General features: G+C 43.5%; 1 protein-coding gene across 2 annotated transcripts in view; it reads left to right on the top strand.

Moving 5' to 3' along the window:
* plxna2 (plexin A2) overlaps positions 1-18,149 on the top strand; it is a 566,368-nt gene that overhangs the window by 480,225 nt on the left and 67,994 nt on the right. For both annotated transcript variants that reach the window (XM_086011309.1, XM_086011311.1), the window contains exons 19-23: positions 740-979; positions 6,464-6,607; positions 9,500-9,734; positions 12,213-12,355; positions 13,060-13,328. In XM_086011309.1, the coding sequence (XP_085867435.1) occupies positions 740-979; positions 6,464-6,607; positions 9,500-9,734; positions 12,213-12,355; positions 13,060-13,328 (1,031 nt within the window). The remainder of the gene's footprint in view (positions 1-739; positions 980-6,463; positions 6,608-9,499; positions 9,735-12,212; positions 12,356-13,059; positions 13,329-18,149) is intronic.

The raw sequence follows: 18,149 nt of genomic DNA, 5'->3' as shown, positions 1-18,149 counted from the left end.
AATATCGATTTTTTTTTTTTTTTTTAAAGAAAGGTATCACTGCAGTGTTTTGAAGACCAGAGGGAATGTGCGTTGATACAGATTCTGTCCTCCTTATGTCCATGTAATTTACCGCACAGTTTTGTTCCTATGGCCTAATAATAAAACACAATCAATACGAGAAACACTATTTTCAGACCTTGTAACTCCCTATAACACACACAAAGGTGCACAGTACATTTCTTTAACAACAGTGTATTGGTCATCATTGGAAACCAACTCTGTTTCTTTGGGTCGTGCCTGCTCTGTAAACGTGCCTCATTCCTAGCCGTGACCATTGGTAACCTTGCAGTGGAAAAAAGCCTGCAGGAGATGTCAGTGGTGCTGCGGAGTGGATCCCCAAGATACACGACTCTACAATTTGTAGGTAGTGTGTCTTTAATCACACTTCATAATTATTGCTGTACAGTTTGCCAGTTTCAATTTTTACTTACAATATAGTGAGGTTTTTAATATTACATTCTGTATGACTAAAGGCTGTGCAAGAGTATGGCTCTTTTTATACCATTGATGACTTTCAAGATCTAGCAATTTGCAAATAGTCCTTTAGTTAAAATAATTCCAGAGGCAAGACATTTTTCTCAGCATTTCTGCACATTTCTTGTGACATTCAGAACCACACATTTGTGAAAAGTTGAGGTTATAGAACAGAAAATTCCATATTTTGAAAGAGTGCAACATTTTTTCTTTCTGCTTGCAGGTGTGTCAAGTTGTGAATTCGACGACCATGACATGCCGTGCCCCAGCCCTTACGCACGAGTACAGACCTGGAATGGACACTGTGGAACGGCCAGATGAGTTTGGTTTTGTCTTTGACAACGTGCAGGCGCTGCTTATCTACAATAACACAAATTTCATCTTCTACCCCAACCCGACCTTTGAACCTCTGAGTACAACAGGCATGCTGGAACAGAAGCCCGGCTCCCCCATTATACTGAAAGTATGTGCTAAGATCCGTAAGTTGGAGCGCAGTACTACACCCTTAACCCCTCCACTGACCCTTTCAGATAATGCTTTTCACTGGTGCTTCAGAGCTCAAACAACAGCCTGCCGTGATAATACCAGGCTTTCTTTTTTCATTCTGCGGATGTGGGTGTCGCTGGCTAGGTCAGCGTATATTGCCCATCCCCAGTTGCCCTGAGAAGGTGGTGGGCCGCCTTGAACTGTTGCTAGCGGTTTCATACAACTGAATGGCTTGCTAGGCCACTTCAGAGCGCAGTTAAGAGTCAACTACGATTGTATGGGACTCGAGTCACATATAGGCCAGACTGGGTTAAGGACAGCAGGTTTCCTTCCCTAAAGGACATTAGTGAGCCAGTTGGGATAACTAATGACAATCTGACAGCTTCATGGTCGCTTTTACTGATGGCAGCTTTTTATTTCCAATTTGGTTTTTTTTTAAACTGAATTCAAATTCTCAAACAGCCATGGTGGGCTTTGAATTCAAATGTTCTGGATTGAGTCCAGGCTTCTGAATTGCTAGTGTACCCGATAATAGATACAAAACCACAAATCTTTCAGACCAGTTTATCTAAAAGATGAAAAACTCATTTTTTAATGATGTTGACTGTTCCCTTGTATATGTGGACTTTTTTTTTCCCCTTCACAGACACAGATGCATTGTTTTTGTAAATTGCACAGTATTTATAAAACTAGCTTGGGGCAAACGGACATTGCGAGTGGGTGGATCTCAGGTTATTTTAGAGACCTAAAGGCAGGAGAAAATTTGGGGACAAAATGACCATAACCTTTGAAAATAGATAAAGAACATTAAAGAAGTCCAAGTTAAAGATGTTGAACTGGAAATGTTCTCATTTGAATGCAATGAAAGAGGACCTAATACAAAAGCAAGATACTGCGGATGCTGGAAATCTGAAATAAAAACAGAAAATGCTGGAAATACTCAGCAGGTCAGGGAGCATCTGCGGAGAGAGAAACAGAGTTGACGTTTCAGGTCGATGACCCTTCGTCAGAACTGAAAGAGGACCTAACCCTGATTAATTGGGTGTAAAGAATGGGAGAGTGGATAAATAGTGAAGAATTGCTTCTACTTCTTGGCAAATAGATAAAAAAAAGAGGGCAAAATTCAAGATTATCACAAAGAATGCAAGGGGGAGTCTGAAGAATTTTTTTGACACAAGTTATTAGAACATGCAGTGCTTTACCACTAGCAGCTAGTTGAGGCAGAGAACATAACATTATTGAAAGGGGATTTGGATTAATATGTGTAAAAGGAATAAGACAGGGAAATGGGATTAAAGTGGACGGTTCCAGTTGAAACACCAGCACTGGCACGGGGTGAAGGACTGAATGGACTCCTTCTGTCCTGTAATTTCTGCACTGCAGGCTATTTTTTAAAACATTTAAGATTTAATTCTCATGATTCATCAGCCTGGAGAATAATGACTCAGACCCTGTCACAGAAAGGAAAAGAACACTAATTGTAAAATTATGATTTTAAAAAGCTAAGCATTTGTTTATTAAAAACACTAGTAGTCGTGCCAACCTCTACACCCCCAACAGTGATATTTTCCAACTGTAATTGATGTTTTGGAGGCTGTAGTATTGACTTTATTTTTACAGTTGGTGCCGAGATAAATTAAGTGAGATAAATGGTTATCATGCAGCATTGTGATAACATCATGACTAGATTTGCCACCACCTCCACAATTCCTCCTGTAAACCTGTGTTCAGGTACATCAAAACATTACTGCACCCATGGTCTGTTGAACAGATTCGAAGAGTTTTTTTTTCCTGTGGCCAGAGGCAAATTTGCCAACATCTAATGCTCTTTTTTTTAAGGAGATTCTGAGCCAATTGATCCAAATAAATCTGTAACACGCTCATAAAAGTAATAATATTTAGAGGGAAAACAACCGTAATTTAATATTTCATTCGCATGGAAGAGATTTTCAACATGGTAACGCAACCACCTTTGAACGCGAGAAGAATGAGAGAAACATAATTAGGTGTATTAAATTGCTCTCCGTGCTTTAATTATTCTTATTAAAATGAATTTTAAAAAGTAACTTTATTATATAAACAAATCCCCAAACTGTGGAATAAAATACCCTTTTTAATCCATTCTATCCTATTCTGCAAAAGGCTTCAGCACCTTGGTTGAGGGATAAATGTTTGCCAGGACGCCGGGAGAACGCCCCTGCTCTTTTTTGAATAGTGCCATGGGATCTTTTATGTCCGCCTGAGAGAGCAGACGGTTTAACCTCTCAACCAAAAGACGGAACCTCCGACAGTGCAGCACTCCCTCAGTACTACACTGAAGAGTCAGCCTAGATTCTGACTCTGACTCCGAGGCGAGATGCTACCAACTGAGCCAAGGCTGACCCCCAAGTGCACAGAGCCTTTCATCGTTTTATCATTTTGGCAAGATAGTGACGTCATGTCTTTTAAGTGATGCATTATGCTGGAAGTTGCTTTTTGGACATTGACTGGTTATTATAGAAAATTATCTATGCCTGGATATAATTGAGAGAAACAATTTTGCACCTTATTTATGGGATGTATAGAAAATAAATATGAAAAGTGCCAAGGGAGACATTCATTTTAATTGTTAGCTTTTCACTGACCTAAATATGCCATATTAACTCATTTATAAACTGCATTTTTTAATCAGCTTGGGTTACGGTTGTGGCCCCTCTTCAGAGTGGGCAATATGTGCGGCAGCCTGGTATTTTAGAACTCAGGGTTCAGATGCCATTGTAAAGTACAAGCAATTTATGAGTGGTTTATAACCACCTCACACCTCAGATGAAACTACAGTCTTCTAAGCAGTGATTTGTTGTCATATTACATAATACAGGAGGAAACAAAATCATCTAACACAGACGGATAAATTCAGTGATCCCGCAGTCCTAACATGCAGCTTCACTCAGAAGGAGTGCAGGTCGAAAAATGACCGCTGCAGTGTTGTGGTCCTTTCTCCATGCCCCCAATCCCTTCAAGCGAGGTTCCCTGCTGGGAGCGTGGGGTCACTGAATTTATTCTATCATCTTTAGGTAGATTTTAAGAACATATGAAAGAATGTTCATATTGTAGAACAAGAAAAGGTAATTTCTTACTGATCCTCGACTTTCCAACATACTGTGTGCTCCTTTTTTACTCTTTTGATCAGCATTGGGAACATCCTGCTTCACTCAAGTCCCATGATTAATGGAACTTTTTCTAATGCTCGTTAATCGTGCAAGAAATTTACACGTAACTAGTAGATGTTTGAATTTTCTGCATGAATATTGAGCGTTTTTAAAAAAAAAAAAAAAAAAAAACCTCTTTGAATTGCAGTTGGCTTAAATGAATCGCGAATATTACCAACACGGCCCAATTTAATTAATCTCCTGAGGGAGGTGAGCAACGACAGGTCACACTTTCAAGAAGACAAAGCTCTCTGAAATTTCCCCTTAAATCAGCAAAGTAATCTAATGGAGCTCAAGATGATCAATCTATCATTATAATCTGCACTATTTAACCTTGACCAGTTGCATTTAGCAATTTCCATGATACTGACAAAGGTTTGGTTCTAATTCTCCTTGGTTTTTTCCCAATGTATGAGGTACAATTATTGAACAATGGAGCAACATTAAAGGTCTGGAAACCGCTACCAATTGGAAAAATTGATAACTTTGCCAACCAAACTCAATAGCAGACCACAAAGTGCCCCCTCCCATCTCTCCCCCACCCCACCAGTTTCCCTGAGGCTGACTTGGGTGTCTGGTGAAAATCACATTCAGCCACACCATATGCAGAGAGAGGTTTATGCTGTGCCTTTCATTTTTTTTGTCATTTTACTGATGCTTCCTGATATTACTTAAAATTGTGCCTGTTTTGTGTCATCTTAACTTACAAAATGAGATCAGCTACCTTGGCACAGACCCAGACTCAAACCTGGGGCCTTCCTGGTTTCTAAGTCTCGCACTGCGCCATTTATCGAGTGTACCTACTTAGCCAACTGGAGTGCCCCAGAGACATTTTATTTAAATAGTTGCATAGATTTAAGGCTTTGAAGAGCTTAAAATGGAAGCGATTGTTGTTTTTAAGGTATCTTTATGTTCTCAACTGACGAGGTGCATAGCAGTGTCGCAACTATGGTGTAACTTTTTGTAATTTTCAGTGGATCTCACCACATGATATTTGAAGTACCTGCTGAAAAATGAAATGCCATTTCTTCAACGTTACGGAATGATTTTTTTAATTGAAAAGTAGTGGTCATAAAATGTTTGACTTCTAATCGTTTTTGTAAAGTTCCCTCTTTTATGATATTTTGCATAACTTTATTCAATAATCTTGTAGCTGTTGGATAAAGTGAGAGGTAGTACTCATCTGTGTAAAAGATCGAAAGGATAATCCCACACTCCCAGCAGGGAGCTATGCTCGTAGAAAGGGCAGCAGCAGTTTAACCTTGATTCTCAGACCAGTGCTCACAGGGAACATGGGATTGCCTAGGTCAAATAGGGCTGTCTTGGATAAAACAGCAATCTCGCTTTTAAAATCTTATTTCTGGCCTTTTGATAGATGCATATTAAAATATCCCTTTTCTTTAATTTTTGTGGCATTTAACTGAATTGTCGCATTTAACTGAATTGTATCATCAGAATGAGTTTTATAGTTGATCATTGACTTAGTTATGATTGAGCCAAACGGATGGCAGCAATTAACTGGAATCTGACCATGGGCTATGGGGCAGAAAATTGAGTGAAGTGTAAAGTTGATTAAAATGTAATAAAGAGTTAAGTCACTGCCTGAAAGGGTGGTAGAGGCAGGAACCCTCACAACATTCAAGAAGCATTTGGATGAGCACTTGAAATGCCATTGCATACAAGGCTATGGACCAAATGCTGGAAAATGGGATTAGACAGGACAGGGATGGATGGGCGGCGCGGACACGATGGGCCGAAGGGCCTCTTTCTGTGCTGTAAAACTCTATGACTCTATTAAAGTAATTACTTGGATATTGTCCCGTAAGCTGACAAATTATAATTTTTTTTAAATTAGTTTAAAAAAGTTAAAATGCTTAGTTACAAAAAGAGTTGATTTATCTTTATATAAGAAATGCTTTGCCATATCTAGTTATATTTTATGACTTGGAGCAGTAATTCTCATTCAGTACTGAGGAGGTTAATTGCATTTGATCAGTATAGTTTAAAAAAAAAAGTTAAGAAAATTATATTTTGAATAAAATCAGACTTATTTAGAAGTCTGCTAAAATAATTAAAATGTGCTAACCATAAAATTCTTAGTGACTGGGTATGATGATATACCTTCAGCACCCTGAAGGTTATTTATATTGTCAGTAATCTGCAAATGCTTCTGATAAAATGCTTGTTCTGTATTCTGATTTAAATTAGACTTGATTGTAAGTCATTTTTTTGTTATAAAAGAGAATATCAAGGTTGTGTTTGTCTGCTGACAGGGTCGGAACCTGTTGCCTCCTGCTGCTGGTGGTGCAAAGTTGAATTATACTGTATTGATTGGAGACACACCGTGTGCTGTCACTGTTTCCGAGACACAGTTACTCTGCGAGCCTCCAAATTTAAGCGGACAGCTTAGAGTCCTGGTGAGTAATTTGAGGTCATCCACATCGTGCTTCTTGACATCCAGTCTAATCTGTGCCCTACCCAAATCTGTACTGAAAATCATAACAAAACTCCCCTTACATCAACAAGAAAGCGAAAATTTGAATCGGTTTCAAGCTTTCCCTTCACCATCAAACAAAAAAAATCAATCTGTAAGGCCAAGCCTAAAAAAGGTTGCATTCTGGGAACAAAGCAGCCAAGCTGCCTAAATTTGGTGAACTTGGATTGCATACTTGGTGGTGTGCTTATTCCCAACTATAATCCCACTTCATGAGGTTTTTTAAAAAGTGAATTACTTGGAGGGGTTTGGATTCAACAGCGAGTAGCCTGGACATTGTAGGCTTAATTACCAGAGCACTCACTCACGTGGCACTAGGGCCACAGCTTGGATAACCCTGACTTATTACATGTCCAAATATAGCAATACCTTCTGGGTGAAAATACGTCAATCCATCCAGCCTGCCCGTCCAACTATCCCCTTCTTTCCTGTGAGATCTTTCTGCATTGTTTATAAAGTTTAATAACTAGAAATCATTTCAGGTGCCAGGAATTTGTATATTCTCTTTTTGAAATCCTTAAAAGTTTCCTGCTTGACCAGCTACATTGGTAATTCCACATTTTACGCATCCTTTTGCTAAAGAATTTCTGTCTGGATTACCTATTTATTTTAGTTTTCCTAGCTCAAATCTGTGCCCAGCTTTGCTCCATTCATAGCAGAAAAACTTAACAATTTCCAACTTCATAATCAAATTCCCTGACCAGTTAAAAATATAAATCAGAAACAATTGGCATCTAACACATCTTAAAAGATGTGATAGCAATTCCTATCATTTGAAGAGGAGATGCAAAGTTTTGAAATATTGGAATCCTAATTTTCTCCTAAAATGGAATTAACGCAGTGCCAAACACAAAAACTTTGTGCTAGCTCTGGCAAATAAAGTTGCATATTCTCCCTCTCCTAGCAGCCATTTGTAATGCAGATAAGTTAGCTTTTTACTGGAACCCAAGGGGAAAATTGGATATTCAACACGCTGCACAACATAACCAGCCAAATCTTCCTTCCTCATCCAGCCCCAGCAAAATAAAATCAATGTTATGCCTGGAACAAATTTCCACAATTTCTTTTTATTTGTTTATGAAATACTTTTCTTTGAGTCTTGATAGCAATAACATGATTTCGGCCCAATTTTTTTTATACCAAGGCTCAACCCACAGTTTCTTTTGACTTTTTGAGGGAAAAATTTGGGAGGGAGAAAATCAAGGGTGCCAGTGTGTAATGGAAGCGGACCTTGTCCTCCACAGCTCCCCAATGAATTCTCTGGCCACAATTCTGATACAAACCTTCAAATCTCTGTCAGCACTGTGGCTGAAAACACCTTGGGGTCGATTTTCCTGAAGCTGTTGGGAAGAAGGCGGGACTACAACTTTCGGGTTTTAGACCCGCCTACTTCAACGTCCGGCCAATCCGCGCGATTGTCCCTTGATTGACCTTGTTGAGCCCGCCCAGCAGGCCAATTAAGGGCCACCCGGCAACAGGTGACGTCACAGACTGAAATTTCATCTGTCAAGAGTTCTTGACCGATGAAATATCAGTGTTTCACAGCTGTTTGAAGCTGTGAAACACTGACAGTCTGAGTTCTAACATGAGTCCTTCTGCACAGACTCAGTTAGAACTCTCAGCAGCACTCAAAGCTGAAGGCTGTCACTTTTCACAGATCGCAGCCGTTCAGCTTTAAGTGCCGGCTGAGTGATGGGCTCCCGACGGCTACAGGAAAAAAGGCTGTGAAGGTAAGTACAGGTAAGTAAAAGTTCTTTACACACTTTAGACACACCAAACACACTTACCTTTGCACTCATGCACCCATCACTCACCTGAGCACCGACATCGCGACCCCTCCAACTCCTTCAACCCGACGGTCCGCCTGCTCTAACCTGGCGTGGTTTGGAGCCGTCGGGAATCCCACACGAAACCCCTCAAAATAGGGATTAGGCTAAAAACTGCCTGTTAACTACCTGTTAACAGGCAGATAATTGGCACTAATCCCTTCCCGCCTGGTTTCGGTGGGTCCCAGTGCGGGGCGGGTACCCGCTGCCCCTGAAACTTGCATGGGGCGGGGTTTTGGACAGGATGGTGTCGGGACCCCCAAATTCGGGATTTCCCCCCCCCCCCCCCCCCACACGCCTGAAACCCTGCCTGATGGCTCCAGGAAAATCGACCCCCTTGTGTACACAATAAGAATGTGAGAAAAGGTCAATTGGCCCGTGGAAGCTTATCCATCTCGTGCACAAACTTTCCAATAAAGGGATCCAGTTGTGTTTTGAATAACCCGATTGTATTTGTCTCTGCTTCTGTACACATTTTAATCATTGAGGCTTTAGCAAGTACCTTAGATGGCTAGATTTGAACACACTGCTATCACCTTTTGTGACCTAGCTTTGAGCAGCAAAGTCCCCATTCTCTGGTTGTGAGGGTCTCGAGCCATTCCCTAATTGGCATGGGACCTCAGTAAAAAAAAAAAACTAAAATTAGAGGTTGGAGGAATGGTGGAAAACAAATTACACTCTTGCTTTTCTGAGGCTAATATTAGGGTACATTGTTGGAACCAGAGTAGAGGGAGTTGTACCCTTCCCCGACCCATACTTTCTTTGTGTGGGAACTGTTTGATGCTGGCATTGAATATCAAAGTGGGAAAGTGTTCCTTACCCCATCACAGAAATCACTCCCCCGAAGGAGCATAAAAAATCTTCAACTGAGTGCATTTCTGTATTAGAGGTTCATTAGTGAATTGACCGTCCGTTTTACACTCTACCGATTTTCTTTTCCATTGACTTCTACCCCCGCTCTGTGTGTTGATTTTTGTTTTGTACTACAGGTCCAGGTGGGTGGATTGCAGTTCTCACCTGGTATGGTCCATGTCATATCTGACAGTCTGCTCACCCTCCCAGCCATCATCAGCATTGCAGCAGGCGGTGGTCTTCTGCTTGTCATAGTAATCATTGTTCTGATTGCCTACAAACGGAAATCAAGGGAAAATGATCTGACCCTGAAACGACTGCAGATGCAAATGGATAACCTCGAATCACGTGTTGCTTTGGAATGCAAAGAAGGTAAGAACAAGGCTAGAAACTTCTTTAAAAAAAAAGGAATATTTTATTAAATTGGTTTGGCCTGGTATCTAGAGAGGATGGAGTGCAGGATTCTCTTTCAGAGAACTAGATGTTGAATCCCTACTTGAATTGACACTCTCAATTGGCTGCCATTTATTGGACAGGGTCAAAGGGGTTGGAGGGTAAAGTATATTTGGGTTGCCAATTCTAAGGATAAATTTCCTCCCCACTCCTAGCTGGAAGCTGCAATCTAGGGGCATGTCAGAGGTAGGACTACAATAATTTAGCACCGATTCTCCAATCCATGCTCCCTTCCAGCACAGGACCAGTGAATTTAGTCTGTGGTACCACAAGCGCAAAATAACGTGAAAGATTTTTCTACTAAAAGTTGTTTTTTGTGTAGACGTTCAGAGGACCAGATATTAGGCACTGCTGTTACATGATGTTGCATAGTACAGTATGTTTATTCTTGGAAAAAAAATTAAAAAATTCAAAGTGAGGGGTTGCATTCCTAATGGGGGCAGAGTTCAATAGACGCAACGCTCCATAATTTTCCAAGTAGTTTCACTCTTGGAAAAAGATACATTTTCAGAAGTTAGAGAGGATGGCTAAAGTTGCACACATCTGGTACCAACTACTAAGAGGCTGGTAGTTTATTTTTGATTGCTGTTTGGGGGCAAGAGTTTAATGTGTACCAGCTGTTTAATTCAGTTTTTAAAAGACATGAGTAAGCAAAGTAGTTTTGCTCTGGTACTGTGATTGACACATTATTAGTCTAATATCCTAGCACTAGAAAGTAATTTGCTCCAAAGGGACAGTACTTACTGAAAATTGGATATGGTAAAAGATTAAGAATTTCCATTGTAACAACAGAAAATGCTGGAAAAACTCAGCAGGCCAGGCAACATCCGTGGAGAGAAAATGGAGTCAACGTTTCGGGTGAAAACCCTTCATCAAGAATTTCCATTGTTACCATACAAATGGGCACTAATGCCCTTGTATTGAGATAATTAGCAAATTTGGTGCACTGCTAATTGCATCACATTTTCACATATTGAATAGAGGCAGTTACTTCATAAAATGATCCCCCATTGTATTTTTAGGTTGGGACTTTAATGTTCTTGCTAATCAATCACAATACTTTAGCCTCAGTTGCCCTCAAAAACATCGGTATTTTATGTGTTGCATACACTGACAAGTGCAATTTCTTTTTAATTCATTCTCGGGATATGGGTGTCACTGACGTGGCCAGCATTTATTGGCCATCCCTGGTTATCCTGAGAAGGTTGTGGTGGGCTGCCGCCTTGTACCACTGCAGTTTGTGGGTGTTCTTTATAGCGATTTGATGCTGCCATTGAATGCCAATGTGGGAAAGTTATCTGGACCCCAGCACTGAGATCACTCACCCTAAGGAGCGTACATACACAAGACATGTAATTGCACTGACCTTTCTTGTCTCCTTAAGAACTGGTATTTTTCCTCCAAGTCTAGGAGAGCTGTTCTAACTCATAAAAGGAATTATCATTCTACCCCAGTGAAATAGAAACTGGAAGCAAGACAGTTCTATAAAATGGAGTTGGAAATAAAAGCTTTGCCATACAAAAGAATTAGACCAAAACACCAACAGGAATCAGTGCACCAATGAAAGCGTAGATAAAGCAATATAGTAATCCGCACAAAATTCTAGCTCTCCAACTAGGAAGGTGCCTGCTTTACTAAAGTCAAGCAGTACTATCCACTAGAGAGTTATAAGAAAGAAATGCGTTAAATCTGGTGTTAGATCTACTTAAAAAATGTTTGTAGCTGTAATGAGGCTTGCCCTGGTCACCAGAGGAATATCCAAAGCACTGACTTTTTTTTTCACACAGCGAAATGCATCATATTGGGCACGCGATCACTGCTAGGAAGGCTCCTTACTGCCAGTGGAGCCTCATTAAGTTGGAACTATAATGTTGAGATGCTATCACTTAAAATTCCAGGGTATAGTTGTTGATTGTCATATTGGCCCCAAATATATACAAGTCCTGTAATATTACAAGGTCATCTTATTTATATCCATTTGTTAAATTTTGTTACTGTATTTCTGAGGAGCATCGTTGGTTCCTAGCACAAAGACTGTGAGCTTGAGCTCTAGGCTGCCCATCATTCAGATTCATACACCTCAACAGAGTGCATTCCATTAGTTCTCACACCACCTGTTAGAATACCACCTAGAAGCTATAGAGAGGACTGGTGGGCATCTTGTCGTGTGAACCATCTAGAAAAAAATTAAAGATAAATTATGATTGCAGTTTAATCAGTGCAGTACAAAGCCTAAATGTATATTCTCTTAAGTGAGATACCGAATCTGCTTTAATGAAATTCTTCTAAACTAGAAATTATCCATAACTGTTCCTGACTTTCGACAGCTATCCCTATTGGAAGAAAACTAAACAAAAGTACAAATAATGTGACTTCCCCCTCTGTTTTGTTTGATAGCGTTTGCAGAACTTCAGACCGATATTAATGAGTTAACCAGTGATTTGGACCGAGCTGGAATTCCATATCTTGACTACAGGACATATGCAATGCGTGTTTTGTTTCCTGGAATTGAAGATCATCCAGTACTACGGGAGCTGGAGGTATGGCCAAGTATCAAATATATTCGGGCTGATGATAACTCGGCCCGCCCAGCAGAAACAGGACGGTAGTGGAGTTAAATATCCCAGAGGACCATGTACTGCCCCGCTCAATGGCCATGTTTACTGAGGTCTTTCTCTGGGCAGTCCAGGTGCCTATCTGAATCAGGCAGGAGACTCATTAATCTATGCAAATCAGGATCCTTTGATGTACATAGGATCCCGATACAACTTGGAGCGACTACTGGACGGAGTTGATTATTTTTTGTGGAGCGGGATGAGCAGGCTACTCACCACGTGAGTGCCCACCCCACCCATGGCGCGCGCTACCTGCCTGCCTGCTGGATCAGCCTTTAGGCTGCCTGACATTGCTCCGGCCAGCGTGTAGCAGCGGGATGCCCAATCAGGGTGAGCAGTTCATCGGCATCATGGTAATGAGGCCCAGCCCTCGAAGTGGACTGGAACTCCCGCTGTCCGTCTATTCCATGCCTGGAGATAAGATCTGCCCCATTGTTTCTAAAATTAAAACAAAATAAATTTGTAAAGATAAAGATTTGTGTGAAAACTGAAACTGCTGTAATCTACACAAGGCGTTGCTAATGTTTCTAAAAAGGATGGTTGGTGATTGGGTTTAACAGTGAAGTTTCATTGACTGAACTAGGCACGAATCGTCCTACTGTATCTCACCCTTGACCATTATGTCCCAGGTTCCAGGAAATGGGCAGCAGAATGTGGAGAAAGCACTGAAACTCTTTGGACAGCTCATTAACAACAAGGTTTTCTTGCTGACTTTCATTCGAACGCTGGAATTACAGCGGAGCTTTTCAATGAGGGACCGCGGAAATGTAGCATCCTTGATCATGACTGCACTGCAAGGCAAGCTAGAATATGCCACGGATGTTCTAAAGCAGCTCCTCTCTGATCTTATTGAGAAAAACCTCGAGAGCAAGAACCATCCCAAACTGTTGCTTCGCAGGTGAGAGAAAAGGGAGCGAATTCCCATGGTTAAGATTGTTAAATAAATGATAGTATTATGCCTGTTAACAGAGTAGTGGAGAAACTCATTTCACTGTGTGGCTCTAAGTTTACATTTAAAAGCTGCATGACACAAGTGTGCCTGCCATGCTCAAAATGAGTTCTTGCAACTATTAATTGGACAGCCAGTGTCTCGGCTTGTGGGTAAGAAGCACTTTGACACATTGCAAATGCCTGGTAACACACATTGCTCTTGGTTAACCTTTAAACGGAAGTGCTTTTAAGTATGTGAGACACGTATAGCTTGTCCATCTGACTACCTGGAAAAATAGATTAGAGCGGAAAAAATCGGCAAAATAAAGTTCAAAGCAAATGTGAATATCGCAGTAGCTTCATGGCGATAACCATATTCTCATATAATCCATATTTACTTTTTAAAAGAAAATATCCAGAGTATAAGTTGGATTACTAGAGCATATGTTTGCTTTCCAACTAGCAAGGGCTACTTGTCATTCCAATCCTATCTACTTCAGTGAATTGCATCAATCCTTGGCTTTGCCACCAAGCAACAAGGCATTCTGCCTTGAAAGGGAAAAGGTTGACGTGCTTTGTTTCAGTGTAGCTCCAGCAGATTATGGGATTGATTCTAAGGATGTAAAAGATTTTTTTTTTAAATAGAGAAATAATTGATCTAAAAGAAAATTAAATTGCAATTTCAATATATTCTTAAAATTTGTCAACAAATATCAGAATATTGACTAATTCCTAAATTTCTCAATTTGGAGCTAGCATGAAGCCAGAAAACCTAACGACCATATCTGCCACAAACAAAATCTGTTATTTAGTTCAAGAACTGGTTTCCGTGATTTGGCAAGCGATTAAAGCACTGTGTACCATTGTACTGCATAATCCACATTTGTCATTAAAACAAGAAAGCCAGGCAACAATAAGTTACTACACAACTTCATCGCAAAAGGGCAACATGTCTATTGGCACCAAAGTCTGTCAAAGAGAGATGTCATTAAATCTGGAGACGACAGCGAATTTGCTAATTCTCTGACATGCGACACTAATACTTAGGTAGAGGCAAGGGAAAATGTCAGTTTGATTCATGATATCTGCTACTTAATCTTGGTAGTTATCAAACTTTTATGTGCCTTATGTGGATAAATAAATAATAATTTCCTGCATCCACAATACATTATGCAAACCCATTGACTCCTGCAATAAATAATGTCCTGTCATGTACTCTTTGCTTATGCTTCAACTGTGTATTTTCTGTGCTATATACCAAAAAGGATTTTGCTGGTCAATTAAAGCGAAAGTGTCTGTAACTCGTACGGTCCACTTTTGTGGATCACGTTGAAATGAATGAAGATTTGTTGTGTGAGTATGGGACCAGCAAACGTTGCAATCACCCTTTCCTCATTTGGGCAACACTACCATATTTGGTGCATTGCACAGCTTGCTACACTTCTGATTGTAAGGAATAATATTCAGCAGGTCAAGCTGAGGATTGTGTACATACTGTACTAGCATTTGTGAAGCAACTGAACATTACATTGCTTTCTGATTTAAAAAATTTGCAACATATATATAAATGAGATGAAGGGATGGGTAAACCTGAAGTTTAATCATGTCAAACATCTAACAGTGTCCAGTAATGTAGCCTGAATATGATATAAACTATGTTGCAGCTAGTGCTTCATCTGCAGAAGTATATTTATTCTTCTCATCAGCATAAGCCCTAAAGGAGATGTGCTTTGCTTATTATTTCGAAGGAATATGGTACACCAGCAAAACCAAATCAAGAAAGATCGTTTTTGATTCTCGAAGAGTCTAAAGCCTAGAAATTCAGTTGGCTGCGCCAGCCGTTAGCGCCTTAGGAGGAGCAGATCTCGAGCGCTAGGCGCTTAGCGCCCGGGCGCAGCGCGATCTGCGCCTTGCCCCAACTTCAGTAGACATTTAGCGCCGGCGCAAAGTCTTTGCGCGCGCGCTCATCTGCGCGCGCAGATCATGACGTCATTTCGTCGTGCAACGCCCTTTGTGCGCCCGGAACCGGAACTTCACTCGCGCCGCCCCATTGTGCGCCGGGTGGCCCTAACGACTGTTGAGTGGAACGGTACACAGCCGAGGCGGGCCGTGGGGAGCGCAAATTAAAGGGCACTTACCCTGCACTATAAAGGGCAGCCACTTTGCAGCATTCACTCTTGTGCAACGGATTTTTGGAGAGATACCAAGGAAGAGAGCTTACTGCTTTGGCCCAACACTAGGACAGGTATTTTTGGCTTCAGGCCAGAGCTTTGCAATTATCTTTGCCTTCATTGAGATCTCAGTGTTTGCCAGCATATTATGGGGGCTGCATTGGGTGCCAACGCTGAGTTTCAGCATTATGTCGGAAGGGCTTACAGACGCCGTGAGAGAGTGGCAGCCCTGGCTAGACGCAGAGGGGGCAACAGGCGTCGCCAAGTGAGGCCTTACCCACCCAGGGTATACCGCCAGCAGTTCTCCTATCTCAACATGTCTGCCGCGCAGTGTGTTAGGAGGCTGCGATTCAGAAGGGAGGTGGTTGCAGACATCTGCCAGCTGCTTCACAGAGATCTGCGTCCACAGCTGATGCGCAGGACGTCTCTGTCGGTGGCAGTGAAGGTGACGGTGGCTCTCAACTTCTATGCCACCGGCTCCTTCCAATCCGCTGCTGGGGACATCGCTAACATCTCCCAGTTCGCCGTGCATTGCTGCATCCGCCAGGTGACCGAAGCCCTTTTCAGAAGGAGACGTCAATTCATCTCCTTCCCCATGACCCTGGACAAGCAGCAGCAGCGTGCAGTGGGATTTGCAAGAATAGCGGGCTTCCCCATGGTGCAGGGCGCCATTGACTGCACGCATGTGGCTTTGCGGGCACCTCTGGAGCATGCCGAGGATTACCGCAACCGGAAGGGCTACCATTCCCTCAACGTACAGCTGGTGTGTGACCACAGGCAGCGCATCCTAGCTGTCAATGCCCGCTTTCCAGGCAGCAGCCACGATGCCTTTATCCTGCGACAGACAACTGTGGCTGACATCTTCCAGGCACAGCCTCACCCAAGAGGATGGCTTATCGGGGACAAAGGCTATCCTTTGTGTACCTGGCTCATGACCCCGCTCCGCGCGCCCCGGACCCCTGCTGAAGAGGCATACAACGAGAGCCATCAAGCGACCAGGAACCTCATCGAACAAAGAATCGGCGTCCTGAAGCAATGGTTCCGCTGTCTGGATCGCTCCGGGGGAGCCCTCCAGTATTCGCAGGAGCGAGTCTCCCAATTCGTCGTCGTTTGCTGCATGCTGCACAACCTGGCTATCCGCAGGACTCGGGCACTGCCACCTCACGTTGGACCACCACCTCGAGGAGGAGGAGGAGGAGTACCAGTCCAGGAGGGAGGCACAAGGTCCAAGGGCCGCCCGTCGGCGGCTTATTGAACGTCACTTCTAGGCCCCCTGTCAGGGAATGGCTTGTGCCAATGAAAGAACATGATTGCAGCCGCTCCGCAAGCCCTCAGCCGGTTAAGGCAACAAACACTTCAAAGATCAAACATGGACAATGTGAATAAATAAAATGGTTTATTGTACAAACTCCGGGCCCTTCCCACATGAAAACCAAAAACACACGAAACCCCCAAAAAACACACACACACACACATGACTCACTCCCACAACCTGGGGAGGATTAACAAAAGATGTAAACAAAAATGGCCTTCATCCTCGGCCTTCACAAAACACCCATTCCAAAAAACAAAACATTTGGACACACCCTCTACTTTGTGGCCCGCGAGGACAATGCCTTCTGCAAACTTTGGCGGCCCCTGCACGCCCTGCTGCTCCTCAAAGTGAGGCCAGTGGCTGCTGCAAGGCTGGGGGAAGGCTCCTGAGGGGCACATGTCGTGACGGCAGATGCCCTTGGGGGTCGGCCTAGACGAGGTCTGGCCCTCGAGGGGCCGGCTGGTGAATGCTGCAGCTGTGGCTGGGCAGCATCAGTCGCTGCAGCAGCTCGTGGCAGCTCCACTGGGTGAGTGGCAGTGGCGGCTGGAGGAATGGGGGCAAGCTGGCGGATGGCAGGCGCTCGCTGGTCGCCTGAGACACTGGCACTCGCCCGGCCCAGCACTGCAGCATGCGCAGCAATCTGCCGAGGGACAGACTGCTGTGCTGCTGCAGCGCGGCGGGTGCCCTGGCGATGCCTGGCTGACACAGCGAGTGTGGTAGTGAGTGCCCGTGTTGCCCTGTTCTGTGACCGCATCAGAGCAGCCAGTGACTGCACGGCACCACTGATCACCTGGCCAGTCGCTGCCTGAGCTGCCCCGAATTCCGCCCGACTCGCTGCCTGATCTGCCCCGAATTCTGCCAAACTGGTGGCCTGTGAGGCCCCGAATTCGGTCACACTCCAAGACAGGGACTCGATGGCCTCAGGCATCGTGCCACTACCCCCATGAGCTCCGTGTGCCGACGCTCCGAGTCCGCGGACATGTCCTCGAGGCGGCGCATCTCCTCGGCGTTGACCGTCTCCGGACTGGAGGCTGGACTCTCCCTCTGGGGAGAAGGCCGCCGAGCTGGCCGACCCTTCCTGCGTTGCTGGACGCCGCTGGGCCCAGCAATTGGACTCCCCTCCGACCCTTCCCCCCACCCCCCCCCCCCCTCTGGGGAGAAGGCCGCTGAGCTTCCACCCCCCTCCCGCGTTTCTGCAGGCCGCTGGTCCCAGGAGCTACACTCCCCTCCGACACTTCCCCCACGCCCCCCTCCAGGGAAGACTTGTCCCCTACATTGGCATGGCTTGCCGCGGCTGAGGGTT

This window comes from Somniosus microcephalus, chromosome 18 (assembly GCF_052327205.1).
Source record: "Somniosus microcephalus isolate GS21.2 chromosome 18, FLI_Smic_1.0, whole genome shotgun sequence".
NCBI classification, from domain to species: Eukaryota; Metazoa; Chordata; class Chondrichthyes; order Squaliformes; family Somniosidae; genus Somniosus; species Somniosus microcephalus.
The sequence above is the reverse complement of the archived record's forward strand: the minus strand, read 5'-3'. Positions and strand labels throughout refer to the sequence as shown.